The sequence below is a fragment of the Mobula birostris genome, chromosome 1 (assembly GCF_030028105.1).
Source record: "Mobula birostris isolate sMobBir1 chromosome 1, sMobBir1.hap1, whole genome shotgun sequence".
NCBI classification, from domain to species: domain Eukaryota; kingdom Metazoa; phylum Chordata; class Chondrichthyes; order Myliobatiformes; family Myliobatidae; genus Mobula; species Mobula birostris.
The window spans coordinates 147,631-162,774 of NC_092370.1; the positions used below are offsets into that span (position 1 = coordinate 147,631).

At 44.2% G+C, this 15,144-nt stretch overlaps 1 protein-coding gene across 2 annotated transcripts in view; it reads left to right on the forward strand.

Moving 5' to 3' along the window:
• The first annotated feature begins 228 nt into the window (after positions 1-228).
• avl9 (AVL9 homolog (S. cerevisiase)) overlaps positions 229-15,144 on the forward strand; it is a 286,897-nt gene continuing 271,981 nt past the window's right edge. For both annotated transcript variants that reach the window (XR_011885036.1, XM_072251628.1), the window contains exons 1-2: positions 229-333; positions 11,143-11,263. Coding sequence is in view for 1 of the 2 variants with exons in the window: in XM_072251628.1 (XP_072107729.1) it covers positions 259-333; positions 11,143-11,263 (196 nt within the window). In the remaining variant the exon portion in view is untranslated. The remainder of the gene's footprint in view (positions 334-11,142; positions 11,264-15,144) is intronic.

The window sequence follows — 15,144 nt, forward strand, 5'->3', positions numbered from 1 at the left end:
AAATCTAAATCAACACACACAAAATACAGAAGGAACTCAGCAGCATCTGTGGAAAAGAGTAAACGGTCGACTGCTCACTCCGTTCCATGACTGCTTCGTAAACTGCTGAGTCGGTCCAGCACTTTCTGCGCGCCGCCTTCCACAAACAAACATTGCTCCGGAGTCCGGACGCATTATGGAACGGACCACGTTTCCGGTAAGACGTGTGGACGCGATGACGCACTGACGCTCGGCCGGAGGAGGAAGCGGCTGCTGGGAATGGAGGAGTGCCCGGCCAAGCTGGTCGTGTTACACATTGTGGTGGTTGGCTTCCACCACAAGAAGGGCTGCCAGGTGGGTGCAGGCGGTGTTCACTGAGGCAACGGAGCAGTGTGGAGCAGAGGAGAGAGACAGGCGTCGGTGGGGAAGTCAGGAGCAGAGAGAGGAGGAGGAAAGGGAAAGTGGAGACGGAGGAGAGAGAGTAGAGGAGGTGGGACGTAGGTAGGGGAGAGTGAGAGAGTGGAGGCAGGTGAGGGGAGAGTGGATGGGGCGGGGCAAGGAGGGGGAGGATAGGCGGAATGGGAGGTGTGCAGGGAGAAGGAGGGGGAAGTTGGAGACGGAGGGGGAGTGGTGGCGGGGGAAGTGGGCGGGGCGAGAAGACCACAAGAAAACTATGCTGGTGAGGTAATAATGGGGGACCTAGAAATGGCAGATGAACTTAATGGTACTTTGTGGTAAAGAAGGCGAATGCAATGTTGGCATTTATTTCAAGATGATTAGAACTTATAAGCAAGAAGATAATACTGAGGCTTTATAGAACACTCGTCAAACCACACTTGGAGTATTGTCAACAGTTTAGGCCCTATATCTCAGGAAGTATGTGTTGTCATTGAAGGGAGTCCAGTGGAGGTTTAAGAGGATGATTCTGGGAAGGAAAGGGTTAACATGTGACTAAACACATTGATAAAGGTAGAGCAGTAGATGTAGTGTATATGGATTTCAGCAAGGCATTTGATAAGGTACCCCATGCAAGGCTTATTGAGAAAGTAAGGAGGCATGGGATCCAAGGGGACATTGCTTTGTGGATCCAGAATTGGCTGCTCACAGAAGGCAAAGAGTGGTTGTAGATAGGTCATATTTGCATGGAGGTCGGTCACCAGTGATATGCCTCAGGGATCTGTCCTGGGTCCCCTTCTCTTCGTGGTTCTTATAAATGACCTTAATGAGGATGTAGAGGGATGGGTTAGTAAATTTGCTGATGATACAAAGGTGTAAGGGATGGGTTAAGGTTCGGGGTGTTGTGGATAGTGTGGAGGGCTGTCAGAGGTTACAGCGGGACATCGATAGGATGCAAAACTGGGCTGAGAAGTGGCAGATGGAGTTCATCCCAGATAAGCGTGAGGTGGTTCATTTTGGTAGATCAAGTATGATGGCAGAATATAGTATTAATGGTGAGCCTCTTGGCAATGTGGAGGATCTGAGGGATCTTGGGGTCCAAGTCCATAGGACACTCATAGTCAACCTACGTAGCAGCTTTGTGGTTAGGAAGGCATATGGTGGGATTGAGTTTAAGAGCCGAGAGGTAATGTTAAAGCTATATAGGACCCTGGTCAGACCTCATTTGGAGTACTGTGCTCAGTTCTGGTCACCTCACTCAGGAAGGATGTGGAAACCACAGGAAGGGTGCAGAGGAGATTTACAAGGATACTTCCTGGATTGGGGAGCTTGCCTTCTGAGAATAGGTTGAGTGAACTCAGCTTTTCTCCTTGGAGCGGCGGAGGATGAGAGGTGACCTGATAGAGGTGTATAAGATGTGAGAGGCATTGCTTATGTGTATAGTCAGAGGCTTTTTCCCAGGGCTGAATTGGCTAACAGTCTTTAGGTGCTTGGAAGTAGGTACAGAGGAGATGTGAGGCCTCGCCAGTGCTTTTACAAAGCCTCAGCATTACATCCTTGCTTTTATCATCTCATCCTCTTGAAATTAATGCTAACATGTCATTGCTTTCCTCACCACAACCTGGAAATTAACCTTCAGGGAATCCTGCACAAGGGCTCCCAATTTCACCTCAGATTTTTGTATTGTCTCTCTATTTGGAAAATAGTCTACCCTTTTATTTCTTCTACCCAAGTGCATGACCACACACTTCTTGACACTGTATTCCATCTGCTACTTCTTTGCACATTCTCCAAATCTAAGTTCTCCTGTAGCGCCTCTACATCCACAAAGATGCCTGCCCCTCCACCTATTTTTGTATCATTTGCAAACTTTGCAACAAAGCCATCAATTGCGTCAATGAAATTATTGATATATAACGTAACAAGAATTTGTCGAAACACAGATCCCTGTGGAAAAGCCTCCCTTCATTCCCATCCATCAGGTAAAATCTTGCCTGACAAAGCTGTTGGAATTCTTTGAGGAGGTTACTCGTAGGATAGATAAAGGGCATGCAGTGGATGTTCTATTTTTGGACTTTCAGAAGGTCTTCGACAAGCTGCCACACGCGAGGCTGCTTACTAAGTTAAGGGCCCATGGTATTACTGGAAGGTTACTGGTATGGTTAGAGCATTGGATGATTGGTAGGACACAGTGAGTGTGAATAAAAGGATCCTTTTCTGATTGGCTGCCAGCAGGAGTTGGTATTGGGTCTACTTTTTCTGCTGTATATCATGATTTAAATGATAGATAAGAACATAAGAAATAAGAATGGTAGTAGGCCATCTGTCCTGTCAAGCCTGCTCCACCATTCAATAAGGTCACGGCTGCTCTTGCCATGGACTCATCTCCACGTACCTTCCTTTTCCCCATAAACCGTTAATTCCCCTACTATGCAAAAATCTATCCAACCTTGTCTTAAATATATTTACTGAGGTAACCTCCACTGCTTCATTGGACAGAGAATTCCACAGATTCAGCACTTCTCTGGGGAAAGCAGTTCCACTTCATCTCTGCCCAAATCTACTCCCCTGAATTTTGAGGCTATGTCCCCTAGTTCTAGTATGACCTACCAGTGGAAACAACTTTTCTGCCTATTATTTTACCTACCCCTTTCATGATTTTATATGTTTCTATAAGATCTCCTCTCATTCTTCTGAATTCCAGCAAATACAGTCCCAGGTGATTCAATCTCTCCTCATAGTCTAACCCCTCATCTCTGGAATCAACCCGGTGAACCCCCTCTGCACCACCTCCAAAGTCAGTATATCCTTCCTCAGTTAAGGAGACCAGAACTGTTTGCAGTACTCCAGGTGTAGCCTCACCAGTACCCTGTATAGTTGCAGCACAACCTTCCTTCTCTTAAATTCAATCCCTCTGCAATGAAGGCTAACATTGGATTTGCCTTCTTGATAGCCTGCTGCAGTTGTAAACCAACCTTTTGTGATTTATCCACAAGCACTCCCAAGTCCCTCTACACAGCAACATGATACAATTTTTACCATTTAAATAATAATCTGCTCTTCTATTTTTCCTTCTAAAATGTTCCTTGCATTTACCAACATTGTACACCATCTGCCAGACCCTTGCCCACTCACTTAACCTATCTATATCTCTCTGCAGACTCTCAGTACTTTCTGCACAATCTGGTTTTCCACTCAATTTTGTATCATCAGCAAACTTCAATATATTAGCTTGGTCCCCTCTTCCAGATAAGTAATATATATCATGAATAGTTGCAGGCCCAGCACTGACCCATAAGACCATAAAATATAGGAGCAGAAGCAGTTCGTTAGACCCATTGCGTCTGCTCTGCCATTCAATCATGGGCTGATCCAATTCTTCCAGTCATCCCCACTACCCTGCCTTCTCCCCATACCCTTTGATGCTCTGGCTAATCAAGAAACTATCTATCTCTGCCTTAAATACACCCAATGACTTGGCCTCCACAGCCGCTCCTGGCAACAAATTCCACAGATTTACCACCCTCTGACTAAAGTAATTTCTCCACATCTCAGTTCTAAATGGATGTCCTTCAATCCTGAAGTCGTGCCCTCTTGGCCTAGAATCCCCTACCATGGGAAATAACTTTGCCATATCTAATCTGTTCAGACCTTTTAATGGTTGGAATATTTCTATGAGATCCTCCCTCATTCTCCTGAACTCCAGGGAATACAGCCCAAGAGCTGCCAGATGTTCTTCATACGGTAACCCTCTCACTCCTGGAGTTATTCTTGTGAATCTTCTCTGAAACCTCTCCAATGTCAGTTAGGTATTAATATTGAAGCAGTAAAATGGATTCAGCAGTGGTTGGATGGGAGACGCCAGAGAGTAGTGGTGGATAACTGTTTGTCAGATTGGAGGCCGGCGACCAGTGGTGTGCCTCAGGGATCTGTACGGGGTCCAATGTTGTTTGTCATATACATTAATGATCTGGATGATGGAGTGGTAAATTGGATTAGTAAGTATGCAGATGATACTAAGATAGGTGGAGTTGTGGATAATGAAGTAGGTTTTCAAAGCTTGCATTGAGATTTAGGCCAGTTAGAAGAGTGGGATGAAAGATGGCAGATGGAGTTTAATGCTGATAAATGTGAGGTGCTACATTTTGGTAGGACTAATCAAAATAGGACATACATGGTAAATGGTAGGACATTGAAGAATGCAGTAGAAGAGAGGGAACTAGGAATAATGGTGCCTAGTTTCCTGAAGGTGGAATTTCATGTGGATAGGGTGGTGAAGAAAGCTTTTGGTATGCTGGCCTTTATAAATCAGAGCATTGAGTATAGGAGTTGGGATGTAATGTTGAAATTGTACAAGGCAGTGGTAAGGCCAAATTTGGAATATTGTATACAGTTCTGGTCACCGAATTATAGGAAAGATGTCAACAAAATAGAGAGAGTACAGAGAAGATTTACTAGAATGTTGCCTGGGTTTCATCACTTAAATTACAGAGAAAGGTTGAACAAGTTGGGTCTTTATTCTTTGGAGCATAGAAGGTTGAGGGGGGACTTGATAGAGGTATTTAAAATTATGAGGGGGATAGATAGAGTTGACACGGATAGGCTTTTTCCATTGAGAGTGGGGGAGATTCAAACAAGAGGACATGAGTTGAGAGTGAAAGGGCAAAAGTTTAGGGGTAACATGAGGGGGAACTTCTTTACTCAGAGAGTGGTAGCTGTGTGGAATGAGCTTCCAACAGAAGTGGTTAAGGCAGGTTCGATGTTGTCATTTAAAGTTAAATTGGATAGATATATGGACAGGAAAGGAATGGAGGATTATGGGCTGAGTGTAGGCCAGTGGGACTAGGTGAGAGTAAGAGTTCGGCACGAACTAGAAGGGCGGAGATGGCCTGTTTCCATGCTGTAATTGTTATACGGTTATATGATTGTCCTTTCTAAAATAAGGAGCCCAAAACTGCACACAATACTCCAGGTGTGGTCTCACGAGTGCCTTATAGAGGCTCAGCATCACATCCCGGCTCTTACGTTCTATACCTCTAGAAGTGAATGCGAACATTGCATTCTCCTTCTTCACCACCGACTTAACCTGGAGGTTAACCTTTAGGGCAGGGATTTCAAACTACCGGCCTGTGAAAGGGGTCCAACCTGGCCCGTGGGATGATTTGGGGAAAAAAATGTATATTCATGACTATTTATTATGTATCTGTACGGCAGCCGCTCTCTCTCCCACTGCTGTCTGTGCTGCCTGCTGCGCCAGCAGCTTGCTGTGTGTACTTAGAAAACAATAGGCGGCAGTTAACCACCCGCTGTGCATAAGCACCTACCACCCCGCACTGAAGACCACTAGGGTCCCACTTATGTCATCAGACACAGGGTACTCTGACAGAGTACTCAGGTAAGTAACACCTGTAGCAAGGCTGAGACTGTTTGCTGCTGTTGTTCAAAATGCTTTCCAAGAAAAGAAAAGTTGACATCGAAGGTCAGATATTCAACGATAATTGGAAAGATCGTTTTTTTTTCTGTGAGGTCAACGGCAAATCTGTGTGTCTGATATGCTGGCAACAAGTGGCTGTGGCAAAAGAATACAATATCAAACGACACTATGAGACGTCACACGGAGAAAAATATGACAAGTACACAGGATGACTCAGAATGCAAAAGGTAAACGAGCTTGAAGCAGCTCTGAAAAAACAGCAATCAGTGTTCACCAAAAGTTGAGAGACTCATGATGGAGCTGTCAAAGCCAGCTATATTATTGCCAACAAAATAGCTGCTGCGTCGAAGCCATACTCAGAGGGGGAATTCATCAAAGCATGCATGCTGACGGTGGCTGAGGTGGTGTGCCCTGAGAAGAGCCAGGCTTTTGGTAATATCAGCTTGTCAAGAAATACTGTGGCAGAGAGAATCGGGGACCTTGCAGGAGATTTGAACTGTCAACTAAAAGACAAAGTGAAGTCATTTATTGCCTTCTCTATTGCAATTGATAAGAGCTCCGATGTGACTAATGTTGCTCAAATGGGAATATTTATTCGTGGTGTTGATGCATCTTTGACCGTCACCGAGGAGTTTGTGGAGATGGTGCTCATGACAAATACCACAACGGCAAACGACGTTTTCTCCAGCCTAGTCGAGGTCTTGGACAGACTGGAGGCTGACTGGGGTCACACTGTCAGCGTGGCAACAGATGGCGCACCGTCCATGGTTGGGAAAAAGGCAGGTGTTGTTGTGAAACTCAGAGAGAAAGTTCAGACAGGGAATCCAGAGCAGGAATTCTGGAATTTTCATTGTATTGTACACCAAGAGGCGTTATGTAGCAGGAGCCTGAAAATGGACAATGTCATGGATGTGTGATCAAAACGGTTAATTTTATTAGAGCCAAGGGACTCAACCATCAGCAATTTGACACTGTTTTGTCCAAAAGTAATACTGGACATGGCCTACACTACCACTCTGAAGTCCGCTGGTTGAGCAGAGGGGTTGTGCTCATTTTCCATTTATGTGCGGAAATTGGACTATTCATGAATGAGAAAGGGAAGCCAGTGGCAGAGTGGCCACTGGCTTCATGATCTTGCATTTTTGGTGGATATAACAGAGCACTTAAATGTGCTTAATGTTAACATGCAAGGCTGCAGCAAACTTGTTACTGAATACTACAACAGCATTTGTGCCGTTCAGATTAAATTAGGAGATGCAGCTATCCCCGAGCAACCCAACTCATTTCCCCTCTTTGCAGTCTGTGCGTGTTGCTCGTGGGAATAATGACAACATGGACAGGTACAAGGACAAAATATCACAGCTGAAAAGTGAGTTTCAGAATCATTTCCAAGTCTTCACTCAGCTTGAGAAGGAATTCTCACTATTTTGCTCGCCGTTTGCCGTCAACGCAGCATCAGATGTGCCAGAGGAACTCCAAATGGAACTAACTGAAATTCAGTGTAACTCGGCTTTGAAATATAAATTTGAGACTGTGGGTCTGGACTCATTTTATCAATACCTGGGACCGATGTACCCCAAGATGGCAGACTTTGCCTCAAAGATCCTTTGCATGTTCGGGACAACATATCTCTGTGAGCAGGCATTCTCCATAATGAACATTAACAAATCCAAACTGCGCTCACAGCTGACACACAGACATCTAAATGACATTATGAAAATCACAACTGCCCAGCAACTGGTCCCTGATGTTGACAGGCTGGTTAAAGCCAAGAGATGTCAGGTGTCTGGAAGCAGCAAGTGAAAAATGAGTGACACTGTTCGATGCACTGCGTCATGTAAGCAAAATGCATTATGAAATATTGAAACCATAGAAACCATAGAAAAACTACAGCACAGAAACAGGCCTTTTGGCCCTTTTTGGCTGTGCCGAACCATTTTCTGCCTAGTCCCACTAACCTGCACACGGACCATATCCCTCCATACACCTCCCATCCATGTATCTGTCCAATTTATTCTTAAATGTTAAAAAAGAACCCGCATTTACCACCTAGTCTGGCAGCTCATTCCACACTCCCACCACTCTCTGTGTGAAGAAGCCCCCCGCTAATGTTCCCTTTAAACTCCCCCCCCCCCCCACCCTTAACCCACGTCCTCTGGTTTTTTTCTCCTCTTACCTCAGTGGAAAAAGCCTGCTTGCATTCACTCTATCTATACCCATCATAATTTTATGTACCTCTATCAAATCTCCCCTCATTCTTCTGTGCTCCAGGGAATAAAGTCCTAACCTATTCAACCTTTCTCTGTAACTGAGTTTCTCAAGTCCCGGCAACATCCTTGTAAACCTTCTCTGTACCCTTTCAACCTTATTTATATCCTTCCTGTAATTCAGTGACCAAAACTGAACACAATACTCCAGATTTGGCCTCACCAATACCTTATACAACCTCATCATAACATTCCAGCTCTTATACTCAATACTTTGATTAATAAAGGCCAATGTACCAAAAGCTCTCTTTACGACCCTATCTACCTGTGACGCCACTTTTAGGGAATTTTGTATCTATTCCCAGATCCCTCTGTTCTACTGCACTCCTCAGTGCCTTACCATTTACCCTGTTTGTTCTACCTTGGTTTGTCCTTCCAAAGTGCAAAACCTCACACTTGTCTGTATTAAACTCCATCTGCCATTTTTCAGCCCATTTTTTCAGCTGGTCCAATCCAAGTCCCTCTGCAGGCTCTGAAAACCTTCCTCACTGTCTACTACACCTCCAATCTTTGTATTATCAGCAAATTTGCTGATCCAATTCACCACATTATCATCCAAATCATTGATATAGATGACAAATAACAATGGACCCAGCACTGATCCCTGTGGCACACCACTAATCACAGGCCTCCACTCTGAGAAGCAATTCTCTACTACCACTCTTTGGCTTCTTTCATTGAGCCAATGTCTAATCCAATTTACCACCTCTCCATGTATACCTAGTGACTGAATTTTCCTAACTAACCTCCCATGTGGGACCTTGCCAAAGGCCTTACTGAAGTCCATGTAGACAACATCCACTGCCTTCCCTTCATCCACTTTCCTGGTAACCTCCTCGAAAAACTCCAATAGATTGGTCAAACATGACCTACCGTGCACAAAGCCATGTTGACTCTCCCTAATAAGTCCTTGTCTCTCCAAATGCTTGTAGATTCTGTCTCTTAGTACTCCCTCCAATAACTTATCCACTACCGACGTCAAATTTACCGGCCTATAGTTTCCCGGATTACTTTTCGATCCTTTTTTAAACAACGAAACAACATGAGCCACTCTCCAATCCTCCGGCACCTCACCCGTAGACACCGACATTTTAAATATTTCTGCCAGGGCCCCTGCAATTTCAACACTAGTTCCGTCAAAGTCTGAGAGAACACCCTGTCAGGTCCTGGCAATTTATCCACTTTAATTTTCCTCAAGATAGCAAACACCTCCTCCTTTTCAATCTGTACAGTTTCCATGATCTCACTACTTGTTTCCCTTAATTCCATAGACTTCATGCCAGTTTCCTTAGTAAATTCGGACGCAAAAAACCCATTTAAGATCTCCGCCATTTCTTTTGGTTCCACACATAGTCGACCACTCTGATCTTGAAGAGGACCAATTTTAGATAGATAGATAGATATACTTTATTGATCCCGAGGGAAATTGGGTTTTGTTACAGCCGCACCAACCAAGAATAGAGCATAAATATAGCAATACAAAAACCACAAACAATCAAACAACAAAGTGCAAACTATGCCAGATGGAAAATAAGTCCAGGCCCAGCCTATTGGCTCAGGGTGTCTGACCCTTCACGGGAGGAGCTGCAAAGTTCGATGGCCACAGGCAGAAACAACCTCCCGTGCCGCCCAGTGTTGTATCTCGGTGGAATATGGCCAAAGTCCAACAGCAAAAAGTTCAATATCCAGTCTACAAACACGTTCCTCGATCGTAATATCCCTCAATTTTATCCCTTACAATCCTTTTACTCTTAACATACCTGTAAAAGCTCTTTGGATTGTCCTTCACTTTGACTGCCAAGGCAACCTCATGTCTTCTTTTAGCCTGGTTTCCTTCTTAAGTATTTTCTTGCACTTTTTATACTCCTCAAGCACATTATTTACTCCCTGTTTCCTATACATGTTGTACAACTCTCTCTTCTTTATCAGAGTTGCAATATCCCTTGAGAACCAAGGTTCCTTATTCCTATTCACTTTGCCTTTAGTCCTGACAGTGTCATAATATTGTGATTCATTTTCTGACTATTCTATTATTGTAAATGTGATCACTTCAATAAGAATTAGAGGCTAACTGTGTTCATTGTCTGAGTTTGATTGCTGGAAGCAGGCTAATAAAAATTAGGTGTAGTTGTGTAGCCTACATTTACAATTTGTTTTGTTAGGTCTACATTTGTGTCTACTAATGTTCGATTTCAAATGGTTTATTAATGGAAAGGGTGTGGCTCCTAAAACAATCTTAGCCAAAATAGCATCGATTTTTCTCTCTCTCATCACAACTTTTTTGTAGCCTACGACTGTAAGTTAATACCAATCATAAAAATAATGCTTGCTTGGCAATCTTCTTCATAAGAAATGAAATTCGTAAAGGGAAACACTTTGTAGTTATAGCAGAGACTGAGATACATGAGAGCAGGTTGAAAAAACGAAGGCAATGAAAGCTGTGGGAGCACGCGTGCACAACTGATCCAGCCTGCGTGAAGTCGCATTTTGCCCAATCCGGCCCGTGACCTAAAATGAGTTTGACGCCCCTGCTTTAGAGTATCCTGCACGAGGACTCCCAAGTCTCTTTGCATCACTGCATTTTGATTTCTCTCCCCATCTAAATAATAGTCTACTTGTTTATTTTTTCCACCAAAGTGCATGACCATATGCTTTCCAACATTGTATTTCATTTGCCACTTTTTTGCCCATTCTGCTAAACTATCTAAGTCTCTTTGCAGGTTCTCTGTTTCCTCAACACTACCCATTCCTCCACCTATGACAAAGGAAGATATTCTCAATAATATCGGTGCACTAACCCAGCCAGTAATGAACCAAGAATACTGAAGAAATGGCAACTTTATTTTACAATTTCCTTTCTCACCTATTTAAGATTTTGAAAGGATCTGAAAAATTCTGTGGACTGGTGAGAGGCCCTCGTGACAAAATTCAAAGTGGTCACTAATTTCCAAACCAGGGAATTTTGTACTTGGCTTAATGGCAAGATAGCTTCTAATAGTGATCTTTACAAATACTTTGCAAATTATTCTTGATTCCATATTACTGTTCCATTATGAAATCCTGCAGGTTGAATTTTCATATCCACCGTTGGTTTCCGAAAAAGGACATGATGGTCACAGCTTACCTGAGGAATGGAAATACCTTCCATTTCTTGCTTTGCCGGATGGAGCACATAACTACCAGGAGGGTGAGATAATTCAGGAATCTATTCATATTTATGCATTGGGCAATTGTGATTATGCAGTAATTAATATTATTGATGGGAGCCAGGATGATATTGCTGAGGATGACCTAACAAGTTTACAAGTAGATGATGGGTGTAACATAAATATGAGGAAAGACAAGCCAATGATTGGGTACAAATGCAGGCAGAGCACTCACCACTCTGTGTGAAAAACTTGCCCCTGACATCCCATCGGTACCTATTTCCAAGCACCTTAAAACTATGCCCCCTTGTGTCAGCCATTTCAGCCCAGAGAAAAAGCCTCTGGTTATCCACATGATCAATACCCCTCATCATCTTATACACCTCTATGAGGTCACTTCTCATCCTCCATTGCTCCAAGAAGAAAACATAGAACGTAGAATAGTACAGCACAGTACAGGCCCTTTAGCCCACAATGTTGTGACGACCCTCTCACCCTGCCTCCCATATAACCCCCCACCTTAAATTCCTCCATATACCTGTCTAGTAATCTCTTAAACTTCACTGGTGTATCTGCCTCCACCACTGACTCAGGCAGTGCATTCCACACACCAACCACTCTCTGAGTAAAAAAAACCTTCCTCTAATATCCCCATTGAACTTCCCACCCCTTACCTTAAAGCCATGCCCTCTTGTATTGAGCAGTGGTGCCCTGGGGAAGAGGCGCTGGCTATCCACGCTATCTATTCCCCTTATTATCTTGTACACTTCTATCATGTCTCCTTTCATCCTCCTCCTCTCCAATGAGTAAAGCCCTAGCTTCCTTAATCCCTGATCATAATGCATACTCTCTAAACCAGGCAGCATCCTGGTAAATCTCTGTACCCTTTCCAATGCTTCCACATCCTTCCTATAGTGAGGCGACCAGAACTGGACACAGTACTCCAAGTGTGGCCTAACCGGAGTTTTATAGAGCTGCGTCATTACATCGCAACTCTTAAACTCTATCCCTCGACTTATGAAAGCCAACACCCCATAAGCTTTCTTAACTTCCCTATCTACCTGTGAGGCAACTTTCAGGGATCTGTGGACATGTACCCCGAGATCCCTCTGCTCCTCCACACTACCAAGTATCCTGCCATTTACTTTGTACTCCAAAGTGTACCACCTCACACTTCTCCGGGTTGAACTCCATCTGCCACTTCTCAGCCCACTTCTGCATCCTATCAATGTCTCTCTGCAATCTTCGACAATTCTCTACACTATCTACATCACCACCAACCTTTGTGTCGTATGCAAACTTGCCAACCCACCCTTCTACCCCCATATCCAGGTCGTTAATAAAAATCATGAAAAATAGCGGTCCCAGAACAGATCCTTGTGGGACACCACTAGTCATAATCCTCCAATCCGAAGGTACTCCCTCCACCACGACCCTCTGCCTTCTGCAGGCAAGCCAATTCTGAATCCACCTGGCCAAACTTCCCTGGATCCCATGCCTTCTGACTTTCTGAATAAAACTACCGTGTGGAACCTTGTCAAATGCCTTACTAAAATCCATATAGATCACATCCACTGCACTACCCTCATCTGTCTGCTTGGTCACCTCCTCAAAGAACTCTTATCAGGCTTGTTAGACACAATCTGCCCTTCACAAAACCATGCTGACTGTCCCTGATCAGACCATGATTCTCTAAATGTCCATAGATGCTATCTCAAAGAATCTTTTCCAGCAGCTTTCCCACCACAGATGTAAGGCTTACTGGTCTATAATTACCCGGACTATCCCTACTATCTTTTTTGAACAGGGGGACACCATTCACCTCCCTCCAATCCTCCGGTACCATTTCCGTGGACAGCGAGGACATAAAGATCCTAGCCAGAGGCTCAGCAAACTCTTCCCTCGCTTCGTGGAGCAGCCTGGGGAATATTCCGTCAGGTCCCGGGGACTTATCCGTCCTAATGTATTTTAACAACTCTAATACCTCCTCTCTCTTAATATCAACATGCTCCAGAACATCAACCTCACTCATATTGTCCTCACCATCATCAAGTTCCCTCTCATTGGTGAATACCGAAGAGAAGTATTCATTGAGGACCTCGCTCACTTCCACAGCCTCCAGGCACATCTTCCCACCTTTATCTCTAATCGGTCCTACCTTCACTCCTGTCATCCTTTTTTTCTTCTCATAATTGAAGAATGCCTTGCGGTTTTCCTTTACCATACTCACCAAAGCCTTCTCATGCCCCTTTCTTGCTCTTCTCAGCCCCTTCTTAAGCTCTAAATTTTCCTGTCCTCTCTGATTCGATCCTTTTCCATGATGATGCCAAAGGCCAGGGAACAGTGGTCACTGTCCTCCAGATGCTCACCCACTGAGATATGTGTGACCTGACCCGGTTCATTACCTGGTACTAGATCTAGTATGGCATTCCCCCTAGTTGGCCTGTCCACATACTGTGACAGGAATCCATCCTGGACACACTTAACAAAAAGGGCAAGTACACTCAACTTCTCATAGGGTATGCCCTTTAATCCAAGCAATATCCTTGTAAATCTCCTCTGCACTCTCTCTATAATATCCACATCTTTCCTGTAGTGAGGTGACCAGAACTGAACACAGGACTCCAAGTGGGGTCTGACCAAGGTCTTTCTTGTACAGCTGTAACATTACCTCACGGCTCTTGAACTCAATCCCACAGTTGATGAATGCCAATACACCATACGGCTTCTTAACAACACTATCAACCTGCACAGCAGCTTTGAGTGTCCTATCGACACGAACCCCAAGATCTCTCAGATCCTCCACACTGCCAGGAGTCATACCATTTATATTATATTCTAACTATGGTGCAATCCGTGGTATATTACGATCGAGGAACGTGTTTGCAGAATGGATATTGAACTTTTTACTGTTGGACTTCGGCCACATTCCACCGTGATACAACACTTGGCGGCACAGGAGGTCGTTCCTGCCTGTGGCCATCGAACGTGCAGCTCCTCCCATGGAGGGTCAGGCACCCTGAGCCATAGACTGGTCATGGACTTATTTTCCATCTGGCATAGTTTACATTTTGGTGTTTGATCGTTGGGGTTTTTTGTATTGCTATATTTACGCTCTATTCTTGGTTGGTGCGGCTGTAACGAAACCAAATTTCCCTCGGGATTAATAAAGTATATTTATCTATCTATCTATCTTCAAATTGGACCTATCAAAATGAACCACTTCACGCTTAACTGTGTTGAAGTCCATCTGTCACTTCTCAGCCCAGTTAGGCAGCCTATCGATGTCCCGCTAATCTCTGACAACCCTCCAGACTATCCACAACACTCCCAACCCTCTTGTGTCATCAGCAAACTTACTAACCACCCTTCTACTTCCTCATCCAAGTCATTTATAAAAATCACAAGGAGGAGGAATCCCTGCAAAACACCACTGGTCACCGACCTCTATGCAGAATGTGAACCACCTATAACCACTCTTTGCCTTCTGTGGGCAAGCCAGTTCTAGACCCACAAAGGAAGGTCTGCTTGGATCCCATGCCTCCTTACTTTCTAAAGGAGCCTCGCATGGGGTGCCTTATCAAATGCCTTACTAAAATCCATATACTCTACAGCCACTGCTCTACCTTCATCAATGTGTTTTATTACATCCTCAAAGAATTCAATCAGGCTCGTAAGGCATGACATGCCCTTGACAAAGCCATGCTGACTATCCCAAATCAGATTATGTCTTTCCAAATGCTCATAATTCCTGCCTCTCAGGACCTTCTCCAACGACTTGCCCACTACTGAAGTCAGACTCACTGGTCTATAATTTCCTGGGTTATCTCTACTCACTTTCTCGAACAAGGGAATAGCATTTGCAACCCTCCAATCCTCCGGTATTTCTCCTGTCTCTATTGATGATGCAAAAATCATCACA